The following is a 26,052-nucleotide window of genomic DNA, read 5'->3' on the forward strand; positions in this document are numbered from 1 at the left end:
TTCTCTCTCTCTCTCTCTCTCTCTCTCTCTCTCTCTCTCTCTCTCTCTCTCTCTCTCTCTCTCTCTCTCTCTCTCCTTCCCTTGCACACTCACGCACAAACACACACCTTGCTCTTACTCAGTCTCTCCCCTCCCCTCCCTCCTCCACCCCTTTTTTTTCTGACATAATTCTCGTCTAATGATGTCCCCTCTTATATGAGTCACATTCACACACTTTCTCTCCATTTTATTGGCTCCTTTAGGCAACTCTAGCGTTTAGTTTCACCCATCCCTGTTGCACTGTATTTATCAGAGTGATTTTGCGGGAGAAATTCCGTAAGCTCCTCAGGGTAGCATCTCTTTCAATTATTATTTTCACAGTGGATCTTTTGTCAGGCATTTATTTATTCAATTTGCCAATATATAGTAGCATTTTAAAAACTCTATAACAAACCTTAATGGATTAGTGAACGTTTAAAATTTCCTAACATGACCATTGTTTTGGTTCTCCGCCGCCATTTTGTCATTGAAGTATTGAAAGGTAGTGCAAAGCAGTCCTTTGGGGTTTTTTTTTGTTTTTGTTTTTTTGGTTCTATTAGGGTTAGCTCGAGGTCGGAGGATTTTTTTTTTCTATTAGGGTTAGTTATAGGTCTTAGTAAAAGTCCTTTTTTCCTATTAGGGTTAGTTAAACCTACTATGTTTTGTTTTCTTTTAGGGTCAGTTAAAAGAGTATTTGGGTTGTTTCCCTTAGCACGATGAGCTTATGGAAGGCCTCCCGATTTTGCATATCAAGAATATTGCATGCAACAGATTTCATCTTAATATTAAAACATCTCCAAAGTGATGCACAGCTCACGACAGTAATGATTTTAATATCTGTCTCCTCTACCCTCACGCCAATAAGAGTGTTCTGAAAAGAATAATTCCAGTGACATTTTGGATGGTTCCACTCGATTGCCATAGTAATCCAATATCTGTACAGGATGATAAATAAATATGAAAAAAATATAAATTGAGTTTTATATAGAGTAATATCCGCTAAACATGCTAAACACGCTTTATACAGGATACCTAGCCAACAGCAACACTTAACATGTAGGACACGACATGTTGCCTGTTAGGCGATATTACAATTTTTTAACGACAGAGCACACCCAGGTACCTATTTTACACCTGAGTACAGTGAGAGAATATGAGTAAAGAGCCTTTTCCAAGGTCTCAACTATGCACTGCTCAGAGTGAGACTCAAACCCAGGGCCTTCTGATCCAAAGAAGATTGTCATACCACTAGACCACATAGTTGCAAATACGACATGAAGGATGTGATAAAATTTCCAACTGCGTCAAATAAAAAAATGAATAAATACAGATAAATCTGGATTTAACGAAGTATTAAGGTTTTGACATTTTCGACATTCTCTCTTTAACCTACCAGCCCTTATTGATGACATGTTTTTAAGCAAAATACTAACTGGTTATGTCCGTCAGATTAATCATACAAATGCACAAAATTGTGTGGAACCTTAAATATGTCTAGAATTTACTGAGAACTTATCTTGATTTAACACATTCTAAGCAAAAAATGCTTTGTGAATTTCCATCCCTTTCTCATACCTGTATGCCTCCATTTGTGATGGTAACAATCTGTTGTATGATGGTGTCCTCAACAAGGTCACTGTAGGTCAAGTTAACATATTTTAGGTTGGTGCCGTAGCGAGTTGAGCGATGAGGAAGGCATGGGAGTTCTGAAATCTAATAGAAACAGACGAATGAAATTTCGACTCAAATATCAAATCTTTTAATTAATTAACAAGTAGCTTTCCTTGTTTGAAAAGTACATTATCCATAAATCCTCTTGAAGTGCTTTAGGTGTCTGGTTTTTTTTGGGTTTTTTTTTTTTGGGGGGGGGGGGGGGGGTTAGAGTGCTTGCAACACTATTTGATCATTTCAGCGACATTAAAAAGGGAGATGATATAGGAAAAGATGTAGATATGAAGTTAAAAGTACCAAAGAAAAATAAAGGCAAAGAGAACTGGTTCAAAATAGGAAACAGAATATTTCAGGAGCAATCCACCAATGTGTCTATATTAACAATAAAAGTCTCATCAAGGCATAAGCAAAGGACCCTGTTATGGAGGATACACTCAAATGTATATAAATTTTTATTTTTTCAAAGTTAACTATATAGTAGTTAACAGGAAAATGATTTCTCTTTTTTAAAAATTACATTTGACTCCAAGTTAAGGATCCGCACCAGAGACAGGAAAACAAAAAAATCCAAGCAATCTCAATCTAGAACAAAGACAGAGAGATAACCTGAAAGGGAAAACAGATATGGGGGATAGAAGACACAGCATGTGGCCTCTTTGCCAACGTTGGGAGGTCAGAAGCCGCCGTCATATCAAGGAAGAGTTTTTTTAAAGAGAAATCCCAAGCCAGCAACAACACTTAACGTGTAGGACATGTCATGCAACCATGCAATTACCGTCTGTTTGTTTTTTGGGGGTTGTTTTGTTTTGTTTGTTTTTGTTTTTTTTATTTTTGACAAAGACAGTGCTGTTATGGACATTGTACTTATTTTAAACTTGATTATGTTGTGAACGTGTGAGAAAAAAGCGTTTCCCAAGTACTCAACTTTTGCACCTTCCACAAAGAGACTCGAACCAGGGACCAAAAACTGACATGCCGAGTGTCATATCATTAGAACATGAAGTCCTTAAATCATAACTATAATATACCTCCTTAACAACAACTATCTTGACTGAAATATTTTGTTCTTCAATCTTGAAGATTGAAGATCAAATTAATTCATTCAAGATAGTTGTTAAAGAGGTATATTATAATTATGATTTAACTGATTTGTTGTTGTTGTTGAAAATAAAACTCTGCATTTCATTCTTTAAAAAATACTTTGGCAACAATCAATCTCAGAAGGTAAATATGAATAATTTGCGTGGACAAATGTGTAAGAATGTTGATAGATAGTAAGAATATGAGCATTACAAAAGCTGAACATTATCATATTTGATAAAGATGATGATGATGATGATGATGATAATAATAACAATACAATAGTAATAATAATAATAATCATCATCACCATCATCATCATCATCATCGTCATCATCAAAATAATAATAACAATAATAAAAACAGTGGCCTTCATTTAAAAGCATGATCCTCTGGAATCAAGCAGAGCATGCTTAATCTATATTTTAAAAAACGTATGTCAACAATGATAAAAATGAGTTGTTACCTCCAAATTCCCTTCCATCGTTTCCTGTAAGTAAATATTGAGATCTTCGGGCACTGTCGAAAAAATGTTAGAAAAGGCAGTATAAGGAGCATTCTTAAATGCTTTTCTGTCAGTGGGGAGAGGAGGAGAATATCAATTACAACTAAATAAAAAGTAGTCCTTTAGAGCCATCAGATCCATAGAGTCGGAGTTTATCCTGGTTTTTATAGCATGAAGCAGACAATTGTAATTGCTTGCTACCCTTGTCTATCGCAAAGTACTTTCCACCAGATCTAACAGACCCAGCTACCCAATCACTGCTGGATGGACAGAGGGCTCGGAAAAATCTCGACTGCACCTGGGATCGATCTCGGATCCTTTGCAAGTGCTCTACATACCAACTGAGCTATTGGGACCTCCAACAACTAAATAAACAATTTAGGAAATAATGAACTGATCAATTACCTGATAAGAGTGAAAGACGGAAGAGATGTTGACTTAATTTTCAAAAACGAAGGTCATATACAAAAATCACCTCGAGATTTTCAGTGATACAAAATCTCTGGTCACTATTCTAGAGAGCGATGGGGGGGGGGGGGGGGGGGGGGGGGGCGCGGCTGCCTGAAGTATGAAATGAACTAAAAACCACCCAGAAGTGTACACAGTACAATTCTTACTACATTTTGTTTTATTTGTTTTCAATGTTCCTTTGTTTTGCTGACGACTGTTTGCACTGTTTCTATCCGAAGACTTTCCATTTTCATCTTTTCATTAGTATTATCAGTATAATAATAATAATAATAATAATAATAATAATAATAATAATAATAATAATAATAATAATAATAATAATAATAATAATAATAATAATAATAATAATAAAAAAAGAAGAAGAAGAAGAAAGAAGAAGAAGAGAAGAAGAAGAAGAAGAAGAAGAAGAGAAGAAGAAGAAGAAGAAGAAGAAGAAGAAGAAGAAGAAGGAGAAGAAGAAGAAGAAGAAAAGTTATTTGTATAGCGCTTTACCCCATTTAGGCATGCTCTAGGTGCTTTACATTCATAAAGTAAATAAATAAATACAATGAAAATAAAAAATATGACAATTTCAATATCTTATAGAATAGACAACATATTTTACAAAGATGATAAATAGTTAAAAACTTCATTCACAAAATAGAAATCGTGAGACAAACAGGTGAGTTTTCAATTTAGATTTGAAAGCTGATAATGAGTCAGCACTTCTAATAGTTTGGGGGAGAGCTTTCCAGAAAAGGCGTACTGAAAATTCAAACTATTGTTCACTAATTTGGCAGGATGATTTAGCTTTAGATAAGATTGTTCTATCTTATATTTGATCTTAAATTTCTACTCTGCAAATAGGGGTGTACAATGTCATATAAATATCCAGGGGTGTAACAATTTAGTGTTTTATAAACAAAAGAACATATTTTGTAGATGATACGTTTTTCAACGGATAACCAGCAAAACTCTCTAAGGAGATCAGAAGCAGATGATTTTTGGGGGATTTGTTCAAAACTAGCAGCCTTGTTTTGTAAAACTTGAAGGTGTTTAATCATTTCTTTGTTTGCCAAAAGGGAATTACAATAACCTAATTTGGATAACACTGTGGCATTTATCTGAAGTTCACCTTTGTTTATATGAATCACGTGTCTAATTTTACTTCTTATTCTTATTCTAATGTAAGGATAAGGTTGTTTTTTTATCAAGTGTTTACCTTGAACTGACATAAATAGATTGCAGTCAAAATAGACGCCAAGATTTTTTACTTTGGTGGCAGATTGAATAACAGTAGTTCCAAAATTAATCGTTGGTTTATCAATTTAAGTATGTTGGGCCTAGCATTAATCAAAATCTGTTTTATCATCATTCAACATTAATTAATTATGATTCATCCCATTCTTAATTTCAATAAAGCAACATTCAATCCTATTTATCAATTTGCTTAAATCAGTAGAATGAACAGAATCATAAATTTGAGAATCATCTACATAAAAATGATAGGCGAGTCCATTTGCACTGATAACAGGTGAAAGAGGTTGCATGTACATTGTAAACAGGACAGGTCCAAGGACCGAGCCCTGGGGTACCCCAAAATGTAGTATCTGGTTGTCTGATTTGACACCATCCACCACGACAGACTGTATCCGACCAACAAGGTATGATTGAAACCACTTTATGCTAATACCTGAGATAAGAGGTAGAAATGGCTTAGCGCTGATCATTTTTAGACCTTCAAGGTTGGCCTTTTCCAGACGAGGACAATTTGACAAGAGGGCACGGACACTTGGGTCCTTTAAATCTGGAGGAGAGGAAAATTAAAAATGCATTGATTATATTTTTATCACTTTTCTTCTTCTTACCTACTCTTTTTTTTTCTCCTTCTTTTAAGCCTTCTCCTCCATCATCATCATCATCATCATCATCATCATCATCATCATCATCATCATCATCATCATCATCATCATCATCATCATCATCATCATCATAATCATCATCATCATCATCATCATCATCATCATCACCATCATCCTCAGCAGCAGCAGCAGCAGCAGAAGCAGCAATAGCATCATCAATACCATCATCATCATCATCATCATCATCACCACCATCATAACCATCACCATCATCAGCATCATCATCATCATCATCATCATAACCATCACCATCATAATCCTCATACTTCAGTTCTTCATCTAAATGTAATCAATTGCTGATGGATAAAATCAACCTTGCTTAGAGTCAATCAATCTTTCTGGTCTGGCCATGTTGGCTTTATCATGATTCCTCTGTACTCATGACAAGCTAACCATCCCGATTATTTCATATGTGCATCTGTTTAACCACTAATGAATAAATAGTCATCTGTAACATATAACAGTGAATTTTGTTTCATATTTCAACTTACTCCAGTTCCATCCCAAATCAATGGCTGTCAGCATTGTAAGATTTTCAGTAATAAGGATAACACCGTCATCATCAACCACATCTGCAAAAGATGTGAAATAACACTTTAAGAAAAGAAATTGTGAAAAAAAAAGTTGCTTGCACCTGCATCTGGATGTTACTTTAGGTAGACTCCATTTTGGACATCGCTATTTGTGATATCGAGAGAAAAAAAAAAGGTATTGAGCTTTTACATAGTGCAATATCCACTAAATGTGCTGAAAGCGCTTTACAAGGGGTCCCTGGCCAACAGCAACACTTAACATGTAGGACAAGACATGACGCCTGTTAGGCAATATTACAATTAGTTTTCGGACAGAGACAATGCTGTTAACGGCCAGGTACTCATTTTACACCTGAGTTCGGTGAGAGAATGTGAGTAAAGAGCCTTTTCCAAGGACTCAACTATGCACCGAGCGAGGCTCGATCCCAGGACCTTCCGATCCGAAAGCGAGTGCCATACCACAAGACCACATAGCCGCACAAGAAAAGAGGTATTGCATCATCAAAGCAAGAGGTAGCCTTTGATCAAATGAAAAACATAACCCTACTGATTCATGTTGTGGAGGCCTCGATAGCTCAGATGATAGAGCTGATGGGCAACATGCTCAATAGTAGTACAAAACACATTTGATGATGAGGTCTGAGTCTGAGGTTCGATCCCCAATCAAAGCAGGCTAATTTTTGGGGATTATTTTTTCTTGTGTACGTCCTATTGCTTTGTCTGGCACCGTTTCATACACACCTTACCAGATTTTTGTCTTATACCAGTGATTTCTCCCTAATTTGTCATTTTGAAATTTAAAAAATAATGAAAATATAATCATACTCATGTTGCTGGCAAGGCTGAGTTCGGTAAGGTGACTTGAGTATTTTGCGATACAAGTAATGGTGTTTGCAGATACACAGCATTCTCTCAACATCAGTTTCTCCAGGCGAGGACAGGAAGAAATAAACTTGTTCAAGGCCAAATCACTGTTAACCTCTTCACACCAGGATAAGTCTATCTCCTTCAACTGGAATTACAAATAATTTTCATTACTATGGGTGTTGGTGGTGATGATGGTGAGGTGATGATGATGATGATGGTTCCACTTTATAGCCATAGTAATCCAATATCTGTGCAGGATGATAAATAAATAATTTTTAAAAATTGAGCTTTTCTAAAGTGCAATATCCACTAAATTTGCTCAAAGTGCTTTACAAGTGGTCCCTAGACAACAGCAACACTTAACATATAGGATGAGGCATGATGCCTGAAAGGCGATATATAATTTTTTATCTGACAGATCTGCTGTTAACGACCAGATACTCCTTTTATGTCTGAATATGGTGAGAGAATGTGAGTAAAGAGCCTTTTTCCAAGGACTCAACTATCCACCGCTCAGAGCAGGACTCAAACCCTGGACCTTTCGGTCCAAAGGTGAGTCTCATACCACTAGACCTCGTAGCCGCATCTCCCGAGCCCTAACTAGAACAGAAGAAATCAAAAATAGTATATAAACACAAATCAGTAGGTCAAGAAAGTTGTATTAAGAAACATGTCTGTTGCTGTTCAAAATTTGAGCATATTCTGGTATTCTTTGCTTATGTTTTCCAAATTCAAAGTTGAGTGAGCGTTGTCCACACTATTTTATCTTTTTCATAATTCTAATCTGCTTTGGTTGGCAGCTTATATTTATGTTATTTTAACTAAAGGTTTAAATCTCTTAATGGTTGGTCATGTTCAGCAAATCTGCTCTAACCTAGGCCATCCATCCCCTCAATCCATCTCTCCCTTAAACTTTCATGCAGAGATTGTAACAATTCTTCTGCTGCTCCCTGACTTTCTGTTCTTTACAATTCGCTTGAAAAAAAATGTATTTTACTGATCACGTCAAGAATATGTAACTGAAGAAATCACCAAAATAGATTTTCTCTTAAATATAATAAAAGATATACATTTTGGTCATAATTTTCTTTTACTGTATTTGATATTTTTATAGTACTAAAACTTTAATTTGTAAAGCACAATCTTATCTATTGAATCATCATTTCACACTCATATTTATTATGACGTCATTCCCACTTGTTTATCTCAATCTGTAGACCTAATAGCCTACAAAAGAGGAAGTCCTTGACCTCAAGTTTCGATATTGCAAGATATATACAAACCTGACAAACAAATCCAAGCACTTTGAAAACAAAACACTACTGACTCAGAGATATAGAACTTGGCGGACATTTTGCACAATTTTTGGGCTTTCATTGGCAAGAAGAAAAAAAACTCAATGATTTCCAATAAACACTTTAGCTTTACTTGACTTTATAAAGAGGCTAAACAACACCGAACCCTTGAACAGCAATTAATCAGGCTAAATAAACTGACTGCATTGTGAAGTAAAAATTTGTATCTAAATGATCAGGAAAGAAAATAACCTTTTGAGTGAGGGGTAGAGATGCTAGACAATTCATGAATTCGGCTGTAATTCTGGTCTCCGCCAGATTTAGGTGGGTTAAGGGCAGAGAATTCACGAGAGGTATAATCGCATTATCTCCAACAAACGACACTCCTGAAAAGAAAGAAAAAAGAATTGAGATTAAAAAGATGGAATAATGAGAAAAACAAGATGGTAAGATGGATTGAATACCAACTTGAGCATTTATATAGCGCAATATCCACTAAACGTGCTCAAAGCGCTTTACAACAGATGCCTAATTTTTTTCAGACAGTCATCTCAAGACATTACATGCTAATAAGCTTTGCTGGACAGGATTTCAGCCCAACACATTCATCATTTGTTTCATATTTTCTTTTATTCGAAGACTGAAGAATGGATGGTTTCATTTATAGATATATAAACACTACAATTAAAGTTAGCAATTGAATTTTTCACACTGAGGCATAATGAAAATAATGTAAATGTAATGTTTAAATTATACAAGCAGAAGATTGATTAGAATAGTGTTTGTTTCTTTCTACTGGGAGTCCCGATAGCTCAGTTGGTAGAGCACTTGCTTTACACTCCAAGGAACCGAGATCAATTCCTGGTGAAAGACTGTTTTCTGACCCCACTGTCCACCCAGCAATTATTGAGTGGCTGGGTCTGGGTCTACTAGCATCCTTTCCATAGGGTAGCAAGCAATTGGTATTGTCCATTTCATGCTATAGAATCCAGGATAAATCTGGCTCCATGAGCCTAATGGCTCTGAAGGACTACTTTATTTCTACTACATACAGTGCATGTTGCCCTTGAGAATTCCATTTGTGTTAGCGCTTTTTCAGTATCTTCATTGCATGTAACAGGACAACTGACCCCATTTATGTATAAAATACTGTGGATATAGAATATAGGAACAAACGATAAGTTTGATCCCATCGAAATCCTGACTGATACTATTCAACACAGACTTGATCATCTGTTGAGAATTGGATTCAATAGTCTGATGTCACGTCTGCCCAGCAACGAGCAGCTTGGTTCTAAACAAAGAAAATCGGTACTTTTTATTCTTCATACTGGCTAGAACTTTTTCACATGTCATGTGATCAGAATTCATAAAAGTCAAAGCATGATCAGATTTATAATGTTTTACTCCTCTGGATACACTTTTATGCTCATCGGAGAAGTATTTTATAAGGGCATCCGCCATTGTTCTGATAGTTTAGAACCAGTTACTAAGTTACTATGCATCATAACGAGGGAAGTGACGTCACGACTGTTGAAGCCTTTTGCTCACTACCAGCGACAAAGTCACAAATGTGACCCACCCCTCAGGCTGGTATTATGTCAGGGTGTACTAGAGCCCTTCGAGCACATTCAGTGGATATTAAGTAGTCCTTCAGAGCCATGAGGCCCATAGTGCCAGAGGTTATCCCAGTTTATATAGCGTGAAACAGACAATTGCAAGTGCTTGCTACCCTTTAGATAGGAGGCTAGTCTATCGCAAAGTACTTTCTGCCAAATCATACAGACCCAACAACCCAGCCATTCACTGCTGGGTGGACAGAGAGGAAAGAAAAAATCTCAATTCAGTGGATATAGTGCTATGTAAAAGCTCATTCTTTTGTTATTTTTTTATTTTTTTTACTAGGTGATGTAAATTGAATTTGAAGATAGATCAGATGTGAGAGATTTTAGTTAAAATTTTTATTATTTTTTAATTTGGGCACTTATATAATGTAATATCCACTAAACATGCTAAAAGCGCTTGACAAGGGGTCCCTAGCCAAAAGTAACACTTGACACGTAGGATGGGACATAGACATAGCACATGTTAGGCGATATTACAATTTTTTTCCAATAGAGACAACACAGTTAACAGCCAGGTACTGTTTTTTACACCAGAGTGCAGTGTGAAATTGAGAGAGACTTTTCCAAGGACTCATTTATGCACTGCTCAGAGCAGGACTCAAACCCATGGACAAACTGGTCTGAAGGTGAGGGCGGCTATGTGGTCCAGTGGTATGACACTCGCTTTTGGATCGGAAGGTCCTGGGTTCAAGCCTCACTCAGTGCATAGTTGAGTCTTTGGAGAAGGCTCTTTACTCACATTCTCTCACCATACTCATGAGTAAAATGAGTACCTGGGCGTTGTCTGTCTGAAAAAAATGTAATATCGCCTAACAGGCGTCATGTCCCATCCTAAATATTAAATGTTGCTGATGGCCAGGGACCCCTTGTAAGGTGCTTTGAGCACAATTAGTGGATATTGCGCTATATAAAAACTCAATTTTTTAAAAAGTTTATACCAAAACACCACAAAGCTCCTTAAGGAATTATAACCTTTATAGAACAAAAAAATATTGGCACAAGTTTCGTGTTTCTGTCTATAAATTCGATTTTTTTCCATTTAAGCCATCCCTACATATTACCACTTTGAGGTGATGGACCTTAAGCTCTAAAATTAATCAAACAAAATAATAGAAATACCTGTGAGATCCAAGAAAGTCAAATTGCGGCAGTTCCTTGCGATTTCAGTGAATCCATTATCAGTTAGCTTGTCACTTCCTTGAACAGACAAATATTCCAACTTCCTGGCATACAAACCAACCAAGTGTAAGACGCAGTCACTGACGAAATTCCCACAAATTCCACTATAGATTGTTAAAGACAGAAGGTTTTGGTTCATTGTCAGAAATTTTTGGAAGCACTTAAGACCCAAAAGGTCATTCTGAAAGACTGTGGCATTAAGGCTTATTCTGGTAATGTTTGGAGTGAAAAATATGTTCTTTTCACTAGTTTTACTAATCCTCAAAAGGTCTTCTTTGGTCAAGTAAGATTCACTCAAGCGTTGCTTTATCTTATCCTCACTCAATGTACTGGAAGACAATTTTTTATGCACTGTTGGGTGTTCCTCTGCTTTAGAATGTCCTAGTTCTTTACTTGATGAGGTTAAATTATTCTGTCCTTTTGATTGCGTTGGCTTGTCATTTGATGAAATAGAAAAATGCTCACAATTTCCATTCATGTTACTTTTATGCTTGTTTTCTTGCATTTCATTTGAGTCATTGCATTTATCATTGGACAAAGATTTTCCATCTGATTCTTTAACAGAATTAGCACAGTCTTTATCTATAGGATTAGAGGGATCACTGTTCCTATACAGATGACAATTACTTTCTTCCATCCTTTGACTTTCTCTTCCGCTATATAACAAAGTATTTGTTGGCATTTCATCCATGCACACCATTTCAAATTTAGGAGCACCTCTGTCTGAAGTCAAATCTGAAAAACTATTTTCTAAACTAAGTTCTGACGTTGCATTGTTATCCATATTTATTTCACTTTCTGAAAGACAAGATGTAGATGTACCGGATTCAGCTAAATCATTTGTAGCTCTTGACAGTGTGGGATGATCATTACCTATATTATGTCTAGCTGCATCTGCTGGATATACAGAAAAAACCAGGAATTCAACGACAGAAAAAAAATCCCAAAAAACATCATAATAAAAATATTATTATTAAAAATAATAATATAATAATTTAAAAAATTAATTAAGTAAAGATTTATAGAAGAAAATGTATGGGGGTCAAGTGATGGAATTTAAACATATTGAGGAATTTTGTTTGTAAGTTTTACTACGCCTGCAACTCCTATTGGTCATTTCAGCATCCGTAAAAAGGGAAGATGATGGGATAGTTCAAAGATTTGAGGTCTAGAATTTAGTTGAGGTCATGAAAGTGGTCGTGAAAATTAGACAAGGAGACTAGTTGATGTGGAATAAAGTGGTTTCTACCATGAGCTTTATCTCTGTATATCTAGGTTGACACCACCTATACAAAAATTCCAACCATAAACAAGCTATATAAAAAAGGACAAAGTGCTATAGAGATATGATTTACAAAGTGAAAAAGTCATCTTTGACAAAAAAGATACATCCATCTGTCTCCCACGAGGCTAGGTTTTAAAGCAGGGCCTATTGAAAATCAAATGGTTCCAAATGGTTTCAGTCTCGAACAAGAACACAAAGACACATGAAGATGGTAACAGAGACATAATAGGTGATCTCATTTAGAGTCAGAAATCCGATTTGATCGTGCTTGCAAAATTTCCTTCAGCACTTGTAAAAAGTATGTGACAAAACTGGTCTATACAGTAGAGACCTGCAATAATATAATACAATTAATCTTCTTACTGCATGATACAGGGGAAAACAAATAGTTCTATATCGAGCACGTGATTAATGTGTTAATTCATTAATTAATGTTATTAATTGTCTTTCAGGTTTCACAATTAGTTTTAAAAAATACATATTTTTACAACCAAATACATAATGTTTTATTATTCCATGACGCACTCATATAAAACCTCACACCTCTCTCAGCTCACTATCTTATCAGAGATGTTAGAAACAGCAAAAACTACTGATTTAGAGAGCCGTCAATTAATTTGGATCAACAGACAACTTAATCAATATCAGTATCAATGAACACAGGTATGAAGATGTTTTGTCTGGAAGCTGGTGCTCTAGTACAGATGTGCTCAATTTTGCCCAATTTCCATTCTCTAATTATCTCCCTATCTGTGAAAAATATTGATGTTGCATCTTATACATCAGCTTAATGTTATTTAATCAATCATCATCATCATATTTTACCCCTCTCCATAAATAGTAATGAATAATGATATCAAGTTTACAATAATAATTTGTGACGCTAGTTTATCAAGTGTTAAATTTAATTGAAAATAGAATCTTAAAAAAGAAGTATCATTTAAACGTTTTTAAACATATCTTTTATTCAAAAATGATGAACTCAGAATCGATTGAGGGGTGGAATAAAAGATTTCTAACACTCTTGTGTTTTGATATTCAAACTTTATTCCCAATGCGCACTCACAAACTCATGCAGCAGCTAGGAGCACGTCCGGAATTCCAAAAAAGCAAGAGTGTAAGAATTGTTTATTCTTCTCAATACTTATTGCCTTACCACCATCAGCAAACCCGCTAACAATGTCAGAACAGATCTTTTCAAAAGCATGATACTGTTCTAACAATGGCTTCATCATAGAATTAGTCAAAGCACCACTAGACAGGAAAAATTTTATTGCATCTGGAAAGCCCAAGCCAGATAGATAAAGAAAAGCTGTGCAATCCACCTGAAAATAAACAGATGAAATAAATTTATCCTTTACTAACTGAATACATTCTAGGCCACAAATTTCACCCATACATAAATTCATTGTTCATTGCCTTCAAAGCAAACAAATCGCTGAGTTGTATGGAAAAAATGTCATCACCTTTCAGGGATTATCTTGAGCCAGAACGTCTATTCATAATCATGGTATGAAATTATTGTACGTTTATTTAGCTAATTTAAAAATAAGATTTGATCTAGTGGTGCAACATCCATTAAATGTGCTCAAAGCATTTTACAGGAGGCCTTAATTAAATGCAATTCTTAACATGTAGGGCGAGACACGACACATGTAAGGTGCTATTACAATTTTTTTCTCAACATTGTCAACGCCGTTACCTACCATTTTCCCCCCCCCCCCCCCCTCCTTCATAACCTACGTTATTCTGTCCCACTGAAGCATTGGCATCTCCCATCATTATGTTGATTTTCTTCATTGGTAGCTTATCAATGACTTGTAGCAGACTATAAAATGTATCTTTGTCCTCATCTGTTGCATCATTTGTTGGGGCATAGATCTGTTCATGTTGATATTCTTATTCCATGTTGTAAACGACGTCATGATGAACCTTTCTCTGTGTTGTTCCCATTCTCTCAGTGACTTCTGGGCAAACTTGCTTAGAACTATTCCTATCCCTGTGTATGAATCTTGTCCCCTCTCCCTGCACATAAAATCTTCTCCCCAGACTTGAGGTGATTTTGTCCGGATTGTATCCAGTGGGTTTCGCTTACACCAAATATATGCAACCTGTGTTGTGTTTTTGATGGGACCCCAGATTAATATTGTGGAATCACTCAACTCAGAAGCGTTAAGTGGTATGTGAGAGAACAGTTTATTACTAAGTATAAGTTAGAGTTTACTAAGTATAAGTTAGAGTATATACAAATATATCGCAACAGCATTTTATGAAGGAAAAACAGTATAAGTAACTCAACTATGGAAAGTAAGGAACAAAGAGTGCATCCTTCTCTAGGGCATGCCAATCTGAGATTTGTAAGCACAAATAATATTTTAAACAATGGACTTAATGAATAAAAACTAATTAAGCGGTAACTAAAACAATTAGCAAATAACAAAGGGGAGCAACTCCTTCCTAGAGTAACTCTATGTATAAGTCCATAACAACCTGTATCCTCTCATCTCTGTCACAACTTGAGAGCTTTTACCTGCTTCATATATGGTGCGAACATTCCATGATGCAATTCAAAGCTGCTTGTTTGGCGAAGATGTCATCGGGTCAGCAGAGTGCTTTCAGCTTTGTCTGTTGTCCTTCATAAATCTGTCATTGCAAAAACTCTTTGGTCAACCAAGTTAAAAAAGGATTTGATTTGTTCGTCTGTGTTTCTGTAACAATTTGAGTTTTACGGAAGGGGTGTTAACACTTCGACAACACTCAACCTGGAGGACCAGGTGACTCAAAAAGGCGGAGTCACACATCATTAGTCACCTTTTACGACATGCTGGTTTGGCATTGGGCTATTCTTGAATTCTCTCTGTTGAGGTACCACAGACACCACATGGGGGACCACCCTCTCATTTCACGTTTTATTGATTCATTTCCCACTTATGTGATTTGATTTTTGTTCACCATGATGATTCACATATTAAAATGTTTAGAGAGGAGGGGGGCGGGGGGGGGGGGGGGGGGAGAATATTATCTTCTATTTTCTTTTAATTTTTTTTTTTCAATTTTTTTATCTAAATCCTTATATCAATTCTCAAAATTAAGTATAGAGCTCAATTTCCATGCATCGTCAATTGAGAACTGTTGCAATCTTTCGTTCACAAAGAATCTTGACAAGAAAGCACATTTCAACTAATTGTCAGTAGAACTTTATACATGAAACATTTACCTTCGTCCAAGCAAAGTTGATGGATCGGAGAGTTGGACCACATAATGTGCACAAATGTCGAATGCCACTGCTGGAAAAATCAGGACATCTGGATACATCAACATGTCGAAGCTGGCAGTCATATGTCATGTGAGCTCTTCTCATTTCCATCTATTAAGTGAAAGCGTTGATTTGCTGAATTAGAATTAACTTATTGGATGATACCAAAAAAAAACATACTGATATAGTCATATTTTTTAAATAGTGTGTGACCGTTTGTAGTTTGTTTTTTCTTTGCTAAGCAAGAGTAATTTTCAAAGTTAAATTAAACTTGAAAAGGACATTAAAACCACACACCTTTAAGTATTGAATACATTTTAAAAACCTTCTCAAAATACCAAATATCAATGACGACAAAGGTTGCTTCAAAATGTTGTGATTCAATTACTTTTTGGTTAAAATTGAATGATCCGTCAGACAACAGTTTTCAGGTATGGCATTTATCTATCACTTTTTAAAAAATTCAAGGTAGTTTTTTTCTAATCTATTGTGTTGTTTTTAACCACTGCAATGATTCTTTCTTTCAACAACTGTTTGGTGAAAGCAATCTTTCCAGCAAGTGATTTTCATAAATGCTAATTCATTTTTGGGTCAAGTAAGGTGACTGTGGTGGCGAGTCATCACTCTTTTGTTGAGAAATGAAATTATTTTTGTATTAAATGGCAATAGTCTGATAAGATTTCTGTTCCATCTTAACATTATTTTATGAGTTTTGCAGAAATTGTAGAAAAAGAAAAAGCAAAAACCATTTTTCAAAAAAAATGTTTGACCGATAATTAAACAATTGAAAAAGTATTTTACCATAAAAATGAAATAAATTAATCAAGATCTCGAGGTAATTTTAGGTAAATTTTATCATCTGATTTTGAGTTCAGGCCCTGTTGATAAGATGATAAAATTTACCTAAAATTACCTCGAAATCTTGGTTAATTTATTTCATCCTCATTAAAATTATTGAACACCAATTTTCATTTCATTGTCTTACCAATTGAATCATTGTGACTTTTTTCAATTTTACTCACAATTTGTTATTTTATTATATATTTGACAAATTGTGTTTCTTTTGTTGTTGTTGTTGTTGTGATATTAAGCTCTGAAACCACTCGGCCAATCGTCACCAAATTTTGCATGGTGTTTAGTTTATTTCTTGTCATCGAAGATAATCATGACTGTGAGTGTAGGGAGAACAAATGGATGTGCCTAAGCCTTCATTTTTGATTTTATAGATTTCTATCAAATACAATTTGGTCATTAATTTTTTTTTTCATTTTTCTTTTGGACAGAGAATTCGATATTCGGACGGTGCTCGGAAAAAATGAGTTGAGATGAGCATTAACTCATGACTGCGGGACCTATTTTGAGTGCTGTTTTCTTTCATTTGAATAAGGATTTCAATTGGGTTCGTAGTCAGTCCCTGTGGGCCTTAAAGAGGACTTTGGCTTTTTGGATTGTGAGTCTCATACGTAAAGGCGACCAGTTTAGGCTCTTGCGCATCTTACTGACGCTGTAAGTCCTCCTGTAGTTGTTACAAACAAATATCCTCTACATGCTCTGTTTTGAACTTTCTAGAGCTCTTCTATCTGCTTTTTGTTCTTGGGGTTCCAAAGGCATGCACTATAATCTAAAAGTGGCAGTAGAAAGACTTTATAGCAGTTTTTTCTGATGTTCCTTGTTCCTTGGACAACTTTGTACAGTTCTTCGTGAAGCTTTTTATGTTCACATAATTTCTCATTATTTATATGAATGTTAATGATAGAGATTTTGCCATCATGCGTTGCTGTAATCAAATGTCTTCAAAATTACAATGTTAATGCTATATATTGTTTTAATCTGCATTGAAGTACACAAATGTGTGACATTCAACATATTTGAAGTAACAGTATGTCCTTATTAGGGGTCCCGATAGCGCAGTTGGCAGAGCACTCGCTTCACATGCAAAGGGGCTGAGATTGATCCTGGATGAGGTCAAGATTTTTTCTGACCTCCCTATCCATCCAGCAGTGATTGGGTAGCTGGGTCTGGAAGATCTGGCAGAAAGTACTTTGTGATTGACTAGCATCCTATCCCAAGGGCAGGAAGTAATTTCATGCTAAAGAAACTGTGATGGATGTAAGTAAAAAAAAAGGGACACATTGACTACTTCAGTACATAAGAAGATGCAGGAGTGATTCATTCATGTCTGATTTATCTTTCATGTCAATCCTTATAAAATGCTCCATGCAATTGATAGATGGTTAGAAAAAATCTAAATCTTTTACATCTACGGTCAGAAAACTCAACAATTCAGCTTATTTTCTTAGTTCTGACATTCCTGATTTGAGTGGATCTGGTTAGAATATATTGATGTATATGACTAATTCAGAATCATATGAATCTTAATTGCTTGGAAAACATATATTATATAAAGACACTCACAAAACGTTCATCAATGTCTAAACAAGCTTCTTTGGTCAGCTGTTTATCCTCATCTATCAAAAACACTTTGTCCGTGACGCCACATCGAGCAATGTTCAAGTGTAAAAGGTTTGGAGCATTCTTCAGCAAAGTCTGATCAAAAAAAAAAAAATTGTTAATATTCATTGCAATAATTACAGCGTAAAACATTGTCTAAAAGAGCTAATAAAAATGCCTTTAAATGATAAAATGTAAAGGTTTATTTAAATAAATAGACCAAAAAAAAAAAAAAAAACAATTGACTGTTCAACCTTCAGTCTTCGCCAAGCAATGACTTTAATTGCTTTTCCATAACTGTTTGTCATTACCTGACATTATTTTGTTATGTTTCTTTTCTTTATGAACCTTAATAAACATTTTTTCTTAATACTAACTCAAAGGTCATAAGGATACGAATCTAAAACAATTTATTGATTTTAATGCAATTTAAACAATTATTGAAGACATATCTACAAACATATGTTCTTTGATTTTGGGAGTTTAGCCATGCTTTTTAGATTTAAAATTGGGTGTTAATCAAAATTGCAACATGAAATATAAATAATCGGGCTTTTTAGAGTCCTATATGGTGGGTACCAACAGCTCAGTTGGTAGGGCACTCGCTTCACATGCAAAGCAATTGGGATCAATCACGGGTGAAGTCGAAAATTTTTTCTAACCCCACTTTCCACCCAGCAGTAATTGGGTGGCTGGGTCTGTTAGATCTGGCAAAAAATATTTTGCAATAGAATAGCATCCTATCCAAAGGGTAGCAAGTAATTGCTATTGTCCATTTAATGCTATAGAAACCGGGATAAACTCTAGCCCCATGAGCTTTATTGTTCTGAAGAAATACTTTTTAAGGCTCGATATCTGTATAAATGTGAATATATTCGTAAACACTCACATGTATGTGAGCATCCTCAACTTGTGGGCAATCCTCCAATATGGCAGACGTCAGGGTTGTATATTGCTGAATTCTGCATGTGCTAAAGAATTCAACTTTTGATAGGCAAAGGAGTGGATTCTCTGTTATGTCAATTGTCTTTAGATAGTTACACCTTGATATAAAAGATAACCGTATCAAAATTGTAAAGTGTTAGAATACCAAATTTAAAAATTATTGTACGAGTATATATTGGGTGCAAGAAAGAAAAAAATAGACCCAAGGGCGGAAAGCTAATTAAATTCAATTGAATTCAAAGGCACTGTGACATTTTCATAGCAGAAAATTTAAGGAAACAACACTACATGGTAATATTGATTAATTATATCAGTGAATTAATTTGATCCTGAAAAAAAAAGTCTGAGATATGATACAACTTTGAAATTCATATGAATATGTATGTTTACTTAAACATTTACCAAGATAATGTTGTTCATTGTGCAATTGTGATTCTACACATATTATATATTTTATATTTGTGTTTTTGTTGTTTTCTTTTTTAATCAAAACAGCAAAACATTTTTGGTTTTACTTTTCTAGCACCCGATATTTTTTTTATTTTTTTAATTTAAAAAAGCTGAGTCAAGATTACAAGTCACAGCTCAAACAATGCCATTTACAACTGTATGTATTTAAATGCAGAAAGCTATAGTTTTGTAGCACATGCTTTTTAAAATTAAACCTATTAAGACAAAACGCTTTTACAGTTAACATAAATTATTGTGGGTGTCTCTGGTTGATTCCTAACCATTGTCAACTGCGTTAATGATTGGATTAGTAGACATTTTAAAAATCTGCCAATCAACATCTCAGAGGGTCAATCATTTGCAACCTGTGATAAGATGTATAAATGGCCTACGTGATTAATGACTTAATTTTGAGTTGCACACTCGAGTTGGAAGCTTTGTATATAAATGAGCACATGCCTCCCAATGACAACTAAGCTTGTGAATTTGAGACATTCGGTCTGGTGGACAAATATATTAATATGTCTCTAAACCAATTGTATTATTGTTTGCTCTTCTTTGTTAAGAGGTGTGATTTCTATTGTAGGCATTGAAAGGTCTAACCATGGACAAAGTCTTTGATCATGTGCCTCTATTGCATGAGAAATTAATATATGTTGCTTGGTTATATTCTCCTTTAATAATAACGAGCCAATGCTTATAACAATCAAAATAATTCTGTAACAAGAAAGTAGCAGGTTATTACATAAAATGGTCAACCTACAAGACAAAGACAGAATGGTACATTTGTTATGCGCTGTGAATTGAAAAAAGGATCATACAGAATGTTTGTTTTGCTATTTCTTTTGTAGTGTGGTTGCAGAGAAGGGTATAGCAAATCCTTTGCATGGACAGATGGTGGAGAATACATTGTTGGTACAGATCAACTGCATAAATGTTTCAAAGTGACCAGAACTTTTTTCGTATCTCTGTGTTACCCTCATCAAGTCCTCCCCAAGTCTAAATAAATCCAATTGTAATTCTGGGTAAGCAGAACAGCGGTGGAAAAAGAAAAGTTTCAGTAAGGGATTGAATAGTGTCAGTCACAGTGAGAAAACAGGTGCATTATCATGATGTCATCTAAACTAATAATACATCGTAGTCGTGCTCAACATTAAGTGCTGCCATTTACTCACACGAGCTTATCAATCGAGCAAATGTTCATAAAACAGTTATAGCTGAGTTAATAAATATTTATCATAATTTCAATTCGTTTCTTTATTATTTTTATATTTATGGTCAAAATATTGGGAGACAAATTGACAAATTGAATTTTAAATTAAGTATACGATTACCTCTTAAGGGCAATTTCCAAACAAACCTCATCAAGTTCAGGGCATTCTTTCAGACATAAAGTTTCTGTGCGGGTTGGAAGAAGGGCCAATATGACACTGCCAAAAACACACAAAGTTGTAATAGACAAGTTAATCTTGTGATGCTCTGAGTTGACCAACAAGAATCAAAGTTCATATCAGGTAACTCTCTCTCTCTCTCTCTCTCTCTCTCTCTCTCTCTCTCTCTCTCTCTCTCTCTCTCTCTCTCTCTCTCTCTCTCTCTCTCTCTCTCTCTCTTACTCCACTGTCTATCAATTTATCTTTAGTAACTCCACAGATCAAAAGATAAACAAATGTGCATTAACAAAGTTACATGACCAAAAGTCGAATTTCTAGTTGAATACAAGCTATGATTTATGGCCAAAATTTCAATGGAAATCACAATACACAAGATGCTTAATTAACTCTATCCAATAAAAAAAACTGTAGAACAGCAGCAACTTAAGGCAAGTCTTTCTCCCCATTAGAAAGCTGGCTCTCGAGATGGAAAGGTCGACAGAATGCCGTGCTTGAAAAAGGACATGACGAAAAACACTATGCTGATGTCTCTTCTGCCAGCCAGTGTAATGATGAAGTTTTGAAACAACTTCTTAAGCAGTACGACTCTAATGGCATTTACAATTTAAATGAGATGAGGCTTTACTACAATCAACGCTTTACGATTACCATTCTTACAAACAATAATGTCACATTTTGTTGTCGATGAAACATAAATAAAAAGAGAAATTTTAAAAGAAAAACAATAACACAACCCCCCCCCCCCCCAAAAAAAAAAAAAAGAAACAAACCAAAAAAAAACGCCTCTTCTAATCAGTCTAATGTCTTGAATATGACGGTCCCAAGCCCGTAGAAACCTCAGTGGGGAAGGTCCTACATGAATAGTACATGAAAGCTGGTGCTTAGATGCAAGTTTTAGTTTCTCCGCTTAATCGCACACTCTGCTTAATCGACACACTAACCTCACCTCCCGAGGGTGTGTGATTAAGTGGAGTCGACTGTATATACTTTTTGTATAGAAAGAATCGTAGACTGATGGTACCATAAAACAAAATGCACATTTTATGAATTCTTTTTTGACAATATTTCTATCCAAAGGATGATGAGCAGTGAAGAACCTGGGGTCGCTTGTACCCTGGTATTAAAGGGTACTCAATACTGAAAAGCTCTTTCAAGCTTAAAAACTGTTCAGACATCTGTATTCTTTAGTATTCTCATAATTGAGGATAACACTGTTTCATAGTTTCTGAACCTACTATTTTGAGGAAATACTCTCCTACTTTCTGATTTATTTGTAACACTTAACTATTAACATGCATTATTAAAGGTTAAGGAAAAGTTCTAACTTCAAAGATAATCATTTTCGTTTTTGTAAGTCGTCTTGACTATCATTTGTCTGAACATGATTTTAATCCTTGGAAGCCCCTTTTAAATGATAGCGCCCAAGAACCGTTAAAATGACTAGTCAGACGAGATAGTTAATTTTTTCTTAAGTCGATCATATGTTACATGACAAACCCGCAACTTCCTACAGTGGTACTTACAATATATTTACTAATCATAGTCTAATAGTTTGAAAATACCTTGGTGCTAAAAAATATCCAAGATGTTCCACAGCCCTGTCAAGGATATCCAGACTTTCTGAACCCCAAGCTCCCTCACCTAGTTGGAGGTGCAAAAATGCTTGGGCATTTCTGTGCGTTAGGTTTCCATAATCATTCCCAATAATATGATGAATTATACACATTTGACAGCATGTCTTTAAACGGGGCACAGACATTGTCCTTTATTTTTATTATTTAAATTACAACCACAAGTCTCAGATTCGGTCGCAGTCGCAGTTCAGCTGAATAATACTGAATACAAAAAAAAAAACATCACCAGAATAATTATCTTGGTCCTCTTATTAATTGCTCTACCTACTACCTAGCTGATGACTAAAATAATTCACTGATAAATCTGAGTGATAAAATTCAACCTGAAATAATCCTGCCCCCCTGCGGTCAATCATTTACACCAAATATCAGATTACTTGTTGGGGGGGGGTTTGTGGGGGGTGACGACTGACTTGAACTTGTAATTGTATTGTACTTGTACTGTAAGTAGACTATAGACGTCTAAGTCTAAGATTAATTAGAGTTAGAGTTAGAAGAGTGAGGTCACTCCGACTCCCCAAACATGATTGGGGGGCCACGTCCGTGGCGAGAGTAAGAAAATATTTGAAAGAGCATTCGAGCGTTGGCAAAATAAGTTTGGATACGGTATGCTATGTCTGAGCCTCAATGACATCTTTATAATGTTGAAATAGATTATTCATAAAGGTTGTTATTGTTATTCGTTTGAATTCTTCTTAAGCTTAAAAATTGTTTCCAGTTGCTAAGACATTGAGAGTAACTTCCCTTGTTCAGTTTGTTGTGAATAGAAATGAAAGTAGGATGTTATCATACCGACCATTGTGAGTCTGATTATCTAAACTGAGAGAACATATTATTTACCATTCGATGTGTTATTTCAATCATTAATCAATTTACACTGGAACAAGCGATATAGAGGAGGGAAGTAAGTTACCTATCTGGTATAACGGTTCTTAAATCAAAAGTCCTGAACGAGCAAGATTCATCATCGCACTTTCTCATTTTCATTTTCATGTAGGCCCGTGGTGTTACACGGCGTGTAGTGTAGGCCTTGGCCTTGACGTAGTATAGACTGAGACTGATGATACTGATATAGATGAAAAATGTTCTAACTTTAATAAGCAGTCATTTTACTCCAACTCTTTACTTTAATTGGTGTGGAAGTGACCTTCCTAGTTTGGTCAGTTTTTTCTGCAAATGTAATTGAAAACCAACCGAGTGCATTGACATTGGCTGGACATCATTATTGTTTGGTTTGTATGATGTAACATTGTAACATTATTGCACGTTGTTTTTTTGTTATTGCTTGACAAAAATAAAACTACAATACAAAGTTTATTGATCGAATTCAGTTTGTGTGTCATGAAATAATATTGTCAGTGTAGGGAATGATAGCCCTTTTTATGTTGTGTGTTTGTGTGTTGGTGTGTACTATCTCGATCGAGGCTGTTGTGAGTTGTTCTCAGTTGTCATGATGTTCCGTTTTGTGATTGTGACGTCATATTCTGTTTGTCAGCGCGTATATAAGCGACAGTCACCGCTTATTCGCTCTCTTTGACTACTTTGAATTACTATAAAACGTTTCGTGTTACGAACAACCAAAATCTAGGTATGTGTACTTAGTAAATCGCGTTCTACCCACTTCGGTGGAGATACATGCCTCGTGCATATTATTTATTTATTTTATTTTTCATCGTGAATGAGATGTAAAAATATAGGTGGCGTTTTTATGCACCTCCGTTGGAGGGGGACAAAAACGCACCGTTTTTATGCACCTCCGTTGACGGTGATGGTAAATTGTTGCTGCATACGTCCATTAGGTTTAAATAGTTTTAGATTGTCGTTTAGCACGCTGCTTAGTGATTACTGGTGTACGTTTATACAATGATAATAAATTAAAGAATAATAACAATAATTTTAAAAATCAAAAGTAAAAAGAAACATGACAGTCAAATACTGATCTCAAATAAATAAATAATTTTAGAAAATTAAAATCAAAGTTTTTAAAAACATGATAAAAAGTTTTTGAAAAAAAAAAGAAAGACAAAAAAAGCAAACAAAAATAAAGTAAATAAAAATTTTTTTTTAAATGTCTACAATGGGAATCGAACCCGGTACTTTCAAGGTTTGAGTCTGACAGCTTGTCCACTGCACTACGGAGCCACCTGACTGTTCATCACATTTAATGAGGTCTTCTTTCTAAAACATTATTTTACCTTCAATACAACTTCTATTTTCTGGGGTTTTTTTATTTCGATTTTTAAAATTATTATTATTATTATATAAATTTATTAACAGAAACATCCTACAGATGTCGCAATATAACTTTCGCCATGTCCAAATACAGAAACACAATATCGCTGATGAAATTAGGTGGGATGCGCATGCATGATGGAAGTGTATAAAAACGATCCGTCAAGATACACCGTCAGCGGAGGTGCATAAAAACACTACGAAAAATCTATTCACGACATCAGGAACTAAAAAATCAGTTCATATTTTTTTCCTCTTTGTATCAGGAGCTTTTCACAACACAAGTATGTCTCTAAGTCTAAGTCTCTAGTTAGTTATATGATGGTCACTGAGTCACTGTGAGTGAGTTTATCTTACCTGTCCAATGCTTAGAAAAACCCTCAAAAAAATTATTTCTTTCTGCTTCTGTTCAATACTTGAAAAATAACAAATAAGCACGAGTTTCATCAATATATCAAGTGAAATTAAGTAGGCTATTCATTTCATCAGAAATACCAGTGCGACTGTGCATCTGGCGGATGTCCTTCACTTACTGTAATCTTATATAGTTGACTGCCATAGGCCACACATATCTCACATAGCCAGTCCATCCAAATCTTGAACATGTCCCAGAGGAATAAACTGCATAATTGTATAAAGACAGAAATCAAAATATATAATTGTACAGAGGAAAGGTATGCGAAGCTGATAATATTAATAATAATAGATCTTTATAGTCCATAAATATGGTAATTTGTCATTTAGTTACACTTGTTATAACGTTATATGATAACTATAACATTGAACAGATATTTCACTCCTACTTTTTTTCTCTCTCCACTCTCTCTCTCTCTCTCTCTTTCACGCGTGCGATAACACAACATCAACATATTCATTTCGTTTTCAATTTGTTACAATTGTGGCAATTCGACACCAAATATTATCATCATTATCAATTGGTCAGTTAATCTAACATTAAATAAATTAATCAGTCAATCAGTCAACGCATCAATCCTTGGTTTTGCTGTACCATATGAAATATTCAACATTTGTATTGCTGATGGAACAAACGTTGATTTATACTTGTTAGTTCTACATTTAATCTGACAAAACCTTCTCCCAGATGGTAAAAGACTAAATTCATGGTATAAAATATGTTTTTTATTGTTGTCATCAAGAGTTTTTGTTTTAGCGGAGCAAGCAAAAACTATTATGATATTTTGGCTTCTAGTTTGTGACTTTTGCAACCTATATCTTATATTATACAAAATAAGAAGGGTATGA

General features: G+C 35.0%; 2 protein-coding genes across 9 annotated transcripts in view; one reads left to right on the top strand and one right to left on the bottom strand.

The window, feature by feature from the left end:
- On the bottom strand, positions 1 to 25,405 carry LOC144970153 (uncharacterized). 6 transcript variants are annotated; one of them, XM_078909440.1, is made up of 15 exons: positions 23,163 to 23,273; positions 22,486 to 22,758; positions 20,867 to 20,962; positions 19,027 to 19,180; positions 18,102 to 18,233; positions 15,648 to 15,797; positions 13,587 to 13,755; positions 11,086 to 12,042; positions 8,594 to 8,727; positions 7,005 to 7,191; positions 6,138 to 6,218; positions 5,418 to 5,531; positions 3,236 to 3,288; positions 1,594 to 1,731; positions 1 to 953 (listed from the first exon to the last, which is right to left on the bottom strand). In XM_078909440.1, the coding sequence occupies exons 2-15, from the start codon at positions 22,680 to 22,682 to the stop codon at positions 849 to 851; spliced, it is 2,667 nt and encodes an 888-aa protein (XP_078765566.1). In that variant the 5' UTR covers positions 22,683 to 22,758; positions 23,163 to 23,273; the 3' UTR covers positions 1 to 848. The 6 variants fall into 6 exon arrangements, with proteins under 6 accessions (XP_078765566.1, XP_078765568.1, XP_078765567.1 ...); XM_078909442.1 differs by having other exon boundaries at positions 11,086 to 12,039; positions 23,163 to 23,267; XM_078909441.1 differs by lacking the exon at positions 23,163 to 23,273 and adding an exon at positions 22,881 to 23,020.
- Positions 23,305 to 26,052, top strand: part of LOC144970154 (transmembrane protein 267-like) — a 9,935-nt gene continuing 7,187 nt past the window's right edge. Inside the window, exon 1 of one of the 3 annotated variants that reach the window (XM_078909445.1) lies at positions 23,305 to 23,461. The gene's annotated coding sequence lies outside the window, so the exon portion shown is untranslated. Of the gene's footprint in view, positions 23,462 to 23,646; positions 23,790 to 24,064; positions 24,146 to 26,052 lie in introns of those variants that run through there. The other 2 variants (XM_078909447.1, XM_078909446.1) reach the window with 2 other exon arrangements.

The sequence above is a fragment of the Berghia stephanieae genome, chromosome 4 (genome assembly GCF_034508935.2).
Source record: "Berghia stephanieae isolate SIO BIC M18660-M18661 chromosome 4, UCSD_Bste_1.3, whole genome shotgun sequence".
NCBI classification, from domain to species: domain Eukaryota; kingdom Metazoa; phylum Mollusca; class Gastropoda; order Nudibranchia; family Aeolidiidae; genus Berghia; species Berghia stephanieae.

Bases quoted from the DNA above. Each gene is read 5' to 3' on its own strand.
- LOC144970153 (XM_078909440.1), bottom strand. From the start codon at position 22,682: ATGTCTGTGCCCCGTTTAAAGACATGCTGTCAAATGTGTATAATTCAT. The intron at 13,756-15,647 runs GTAAATGTTTCA...GTTTATTTTCAG, and splicing joins TCAACTTTGCTTGGACGAAG to GTGGATTGCACAGCTTTTCT. The intron at 6,219-7,004 runs GTATGATTATAT...CATCTTTTGCAG, and splicing joins CAGCCTTGCCAGCAACATGA to ATGTGGTTGATGATGACGGT.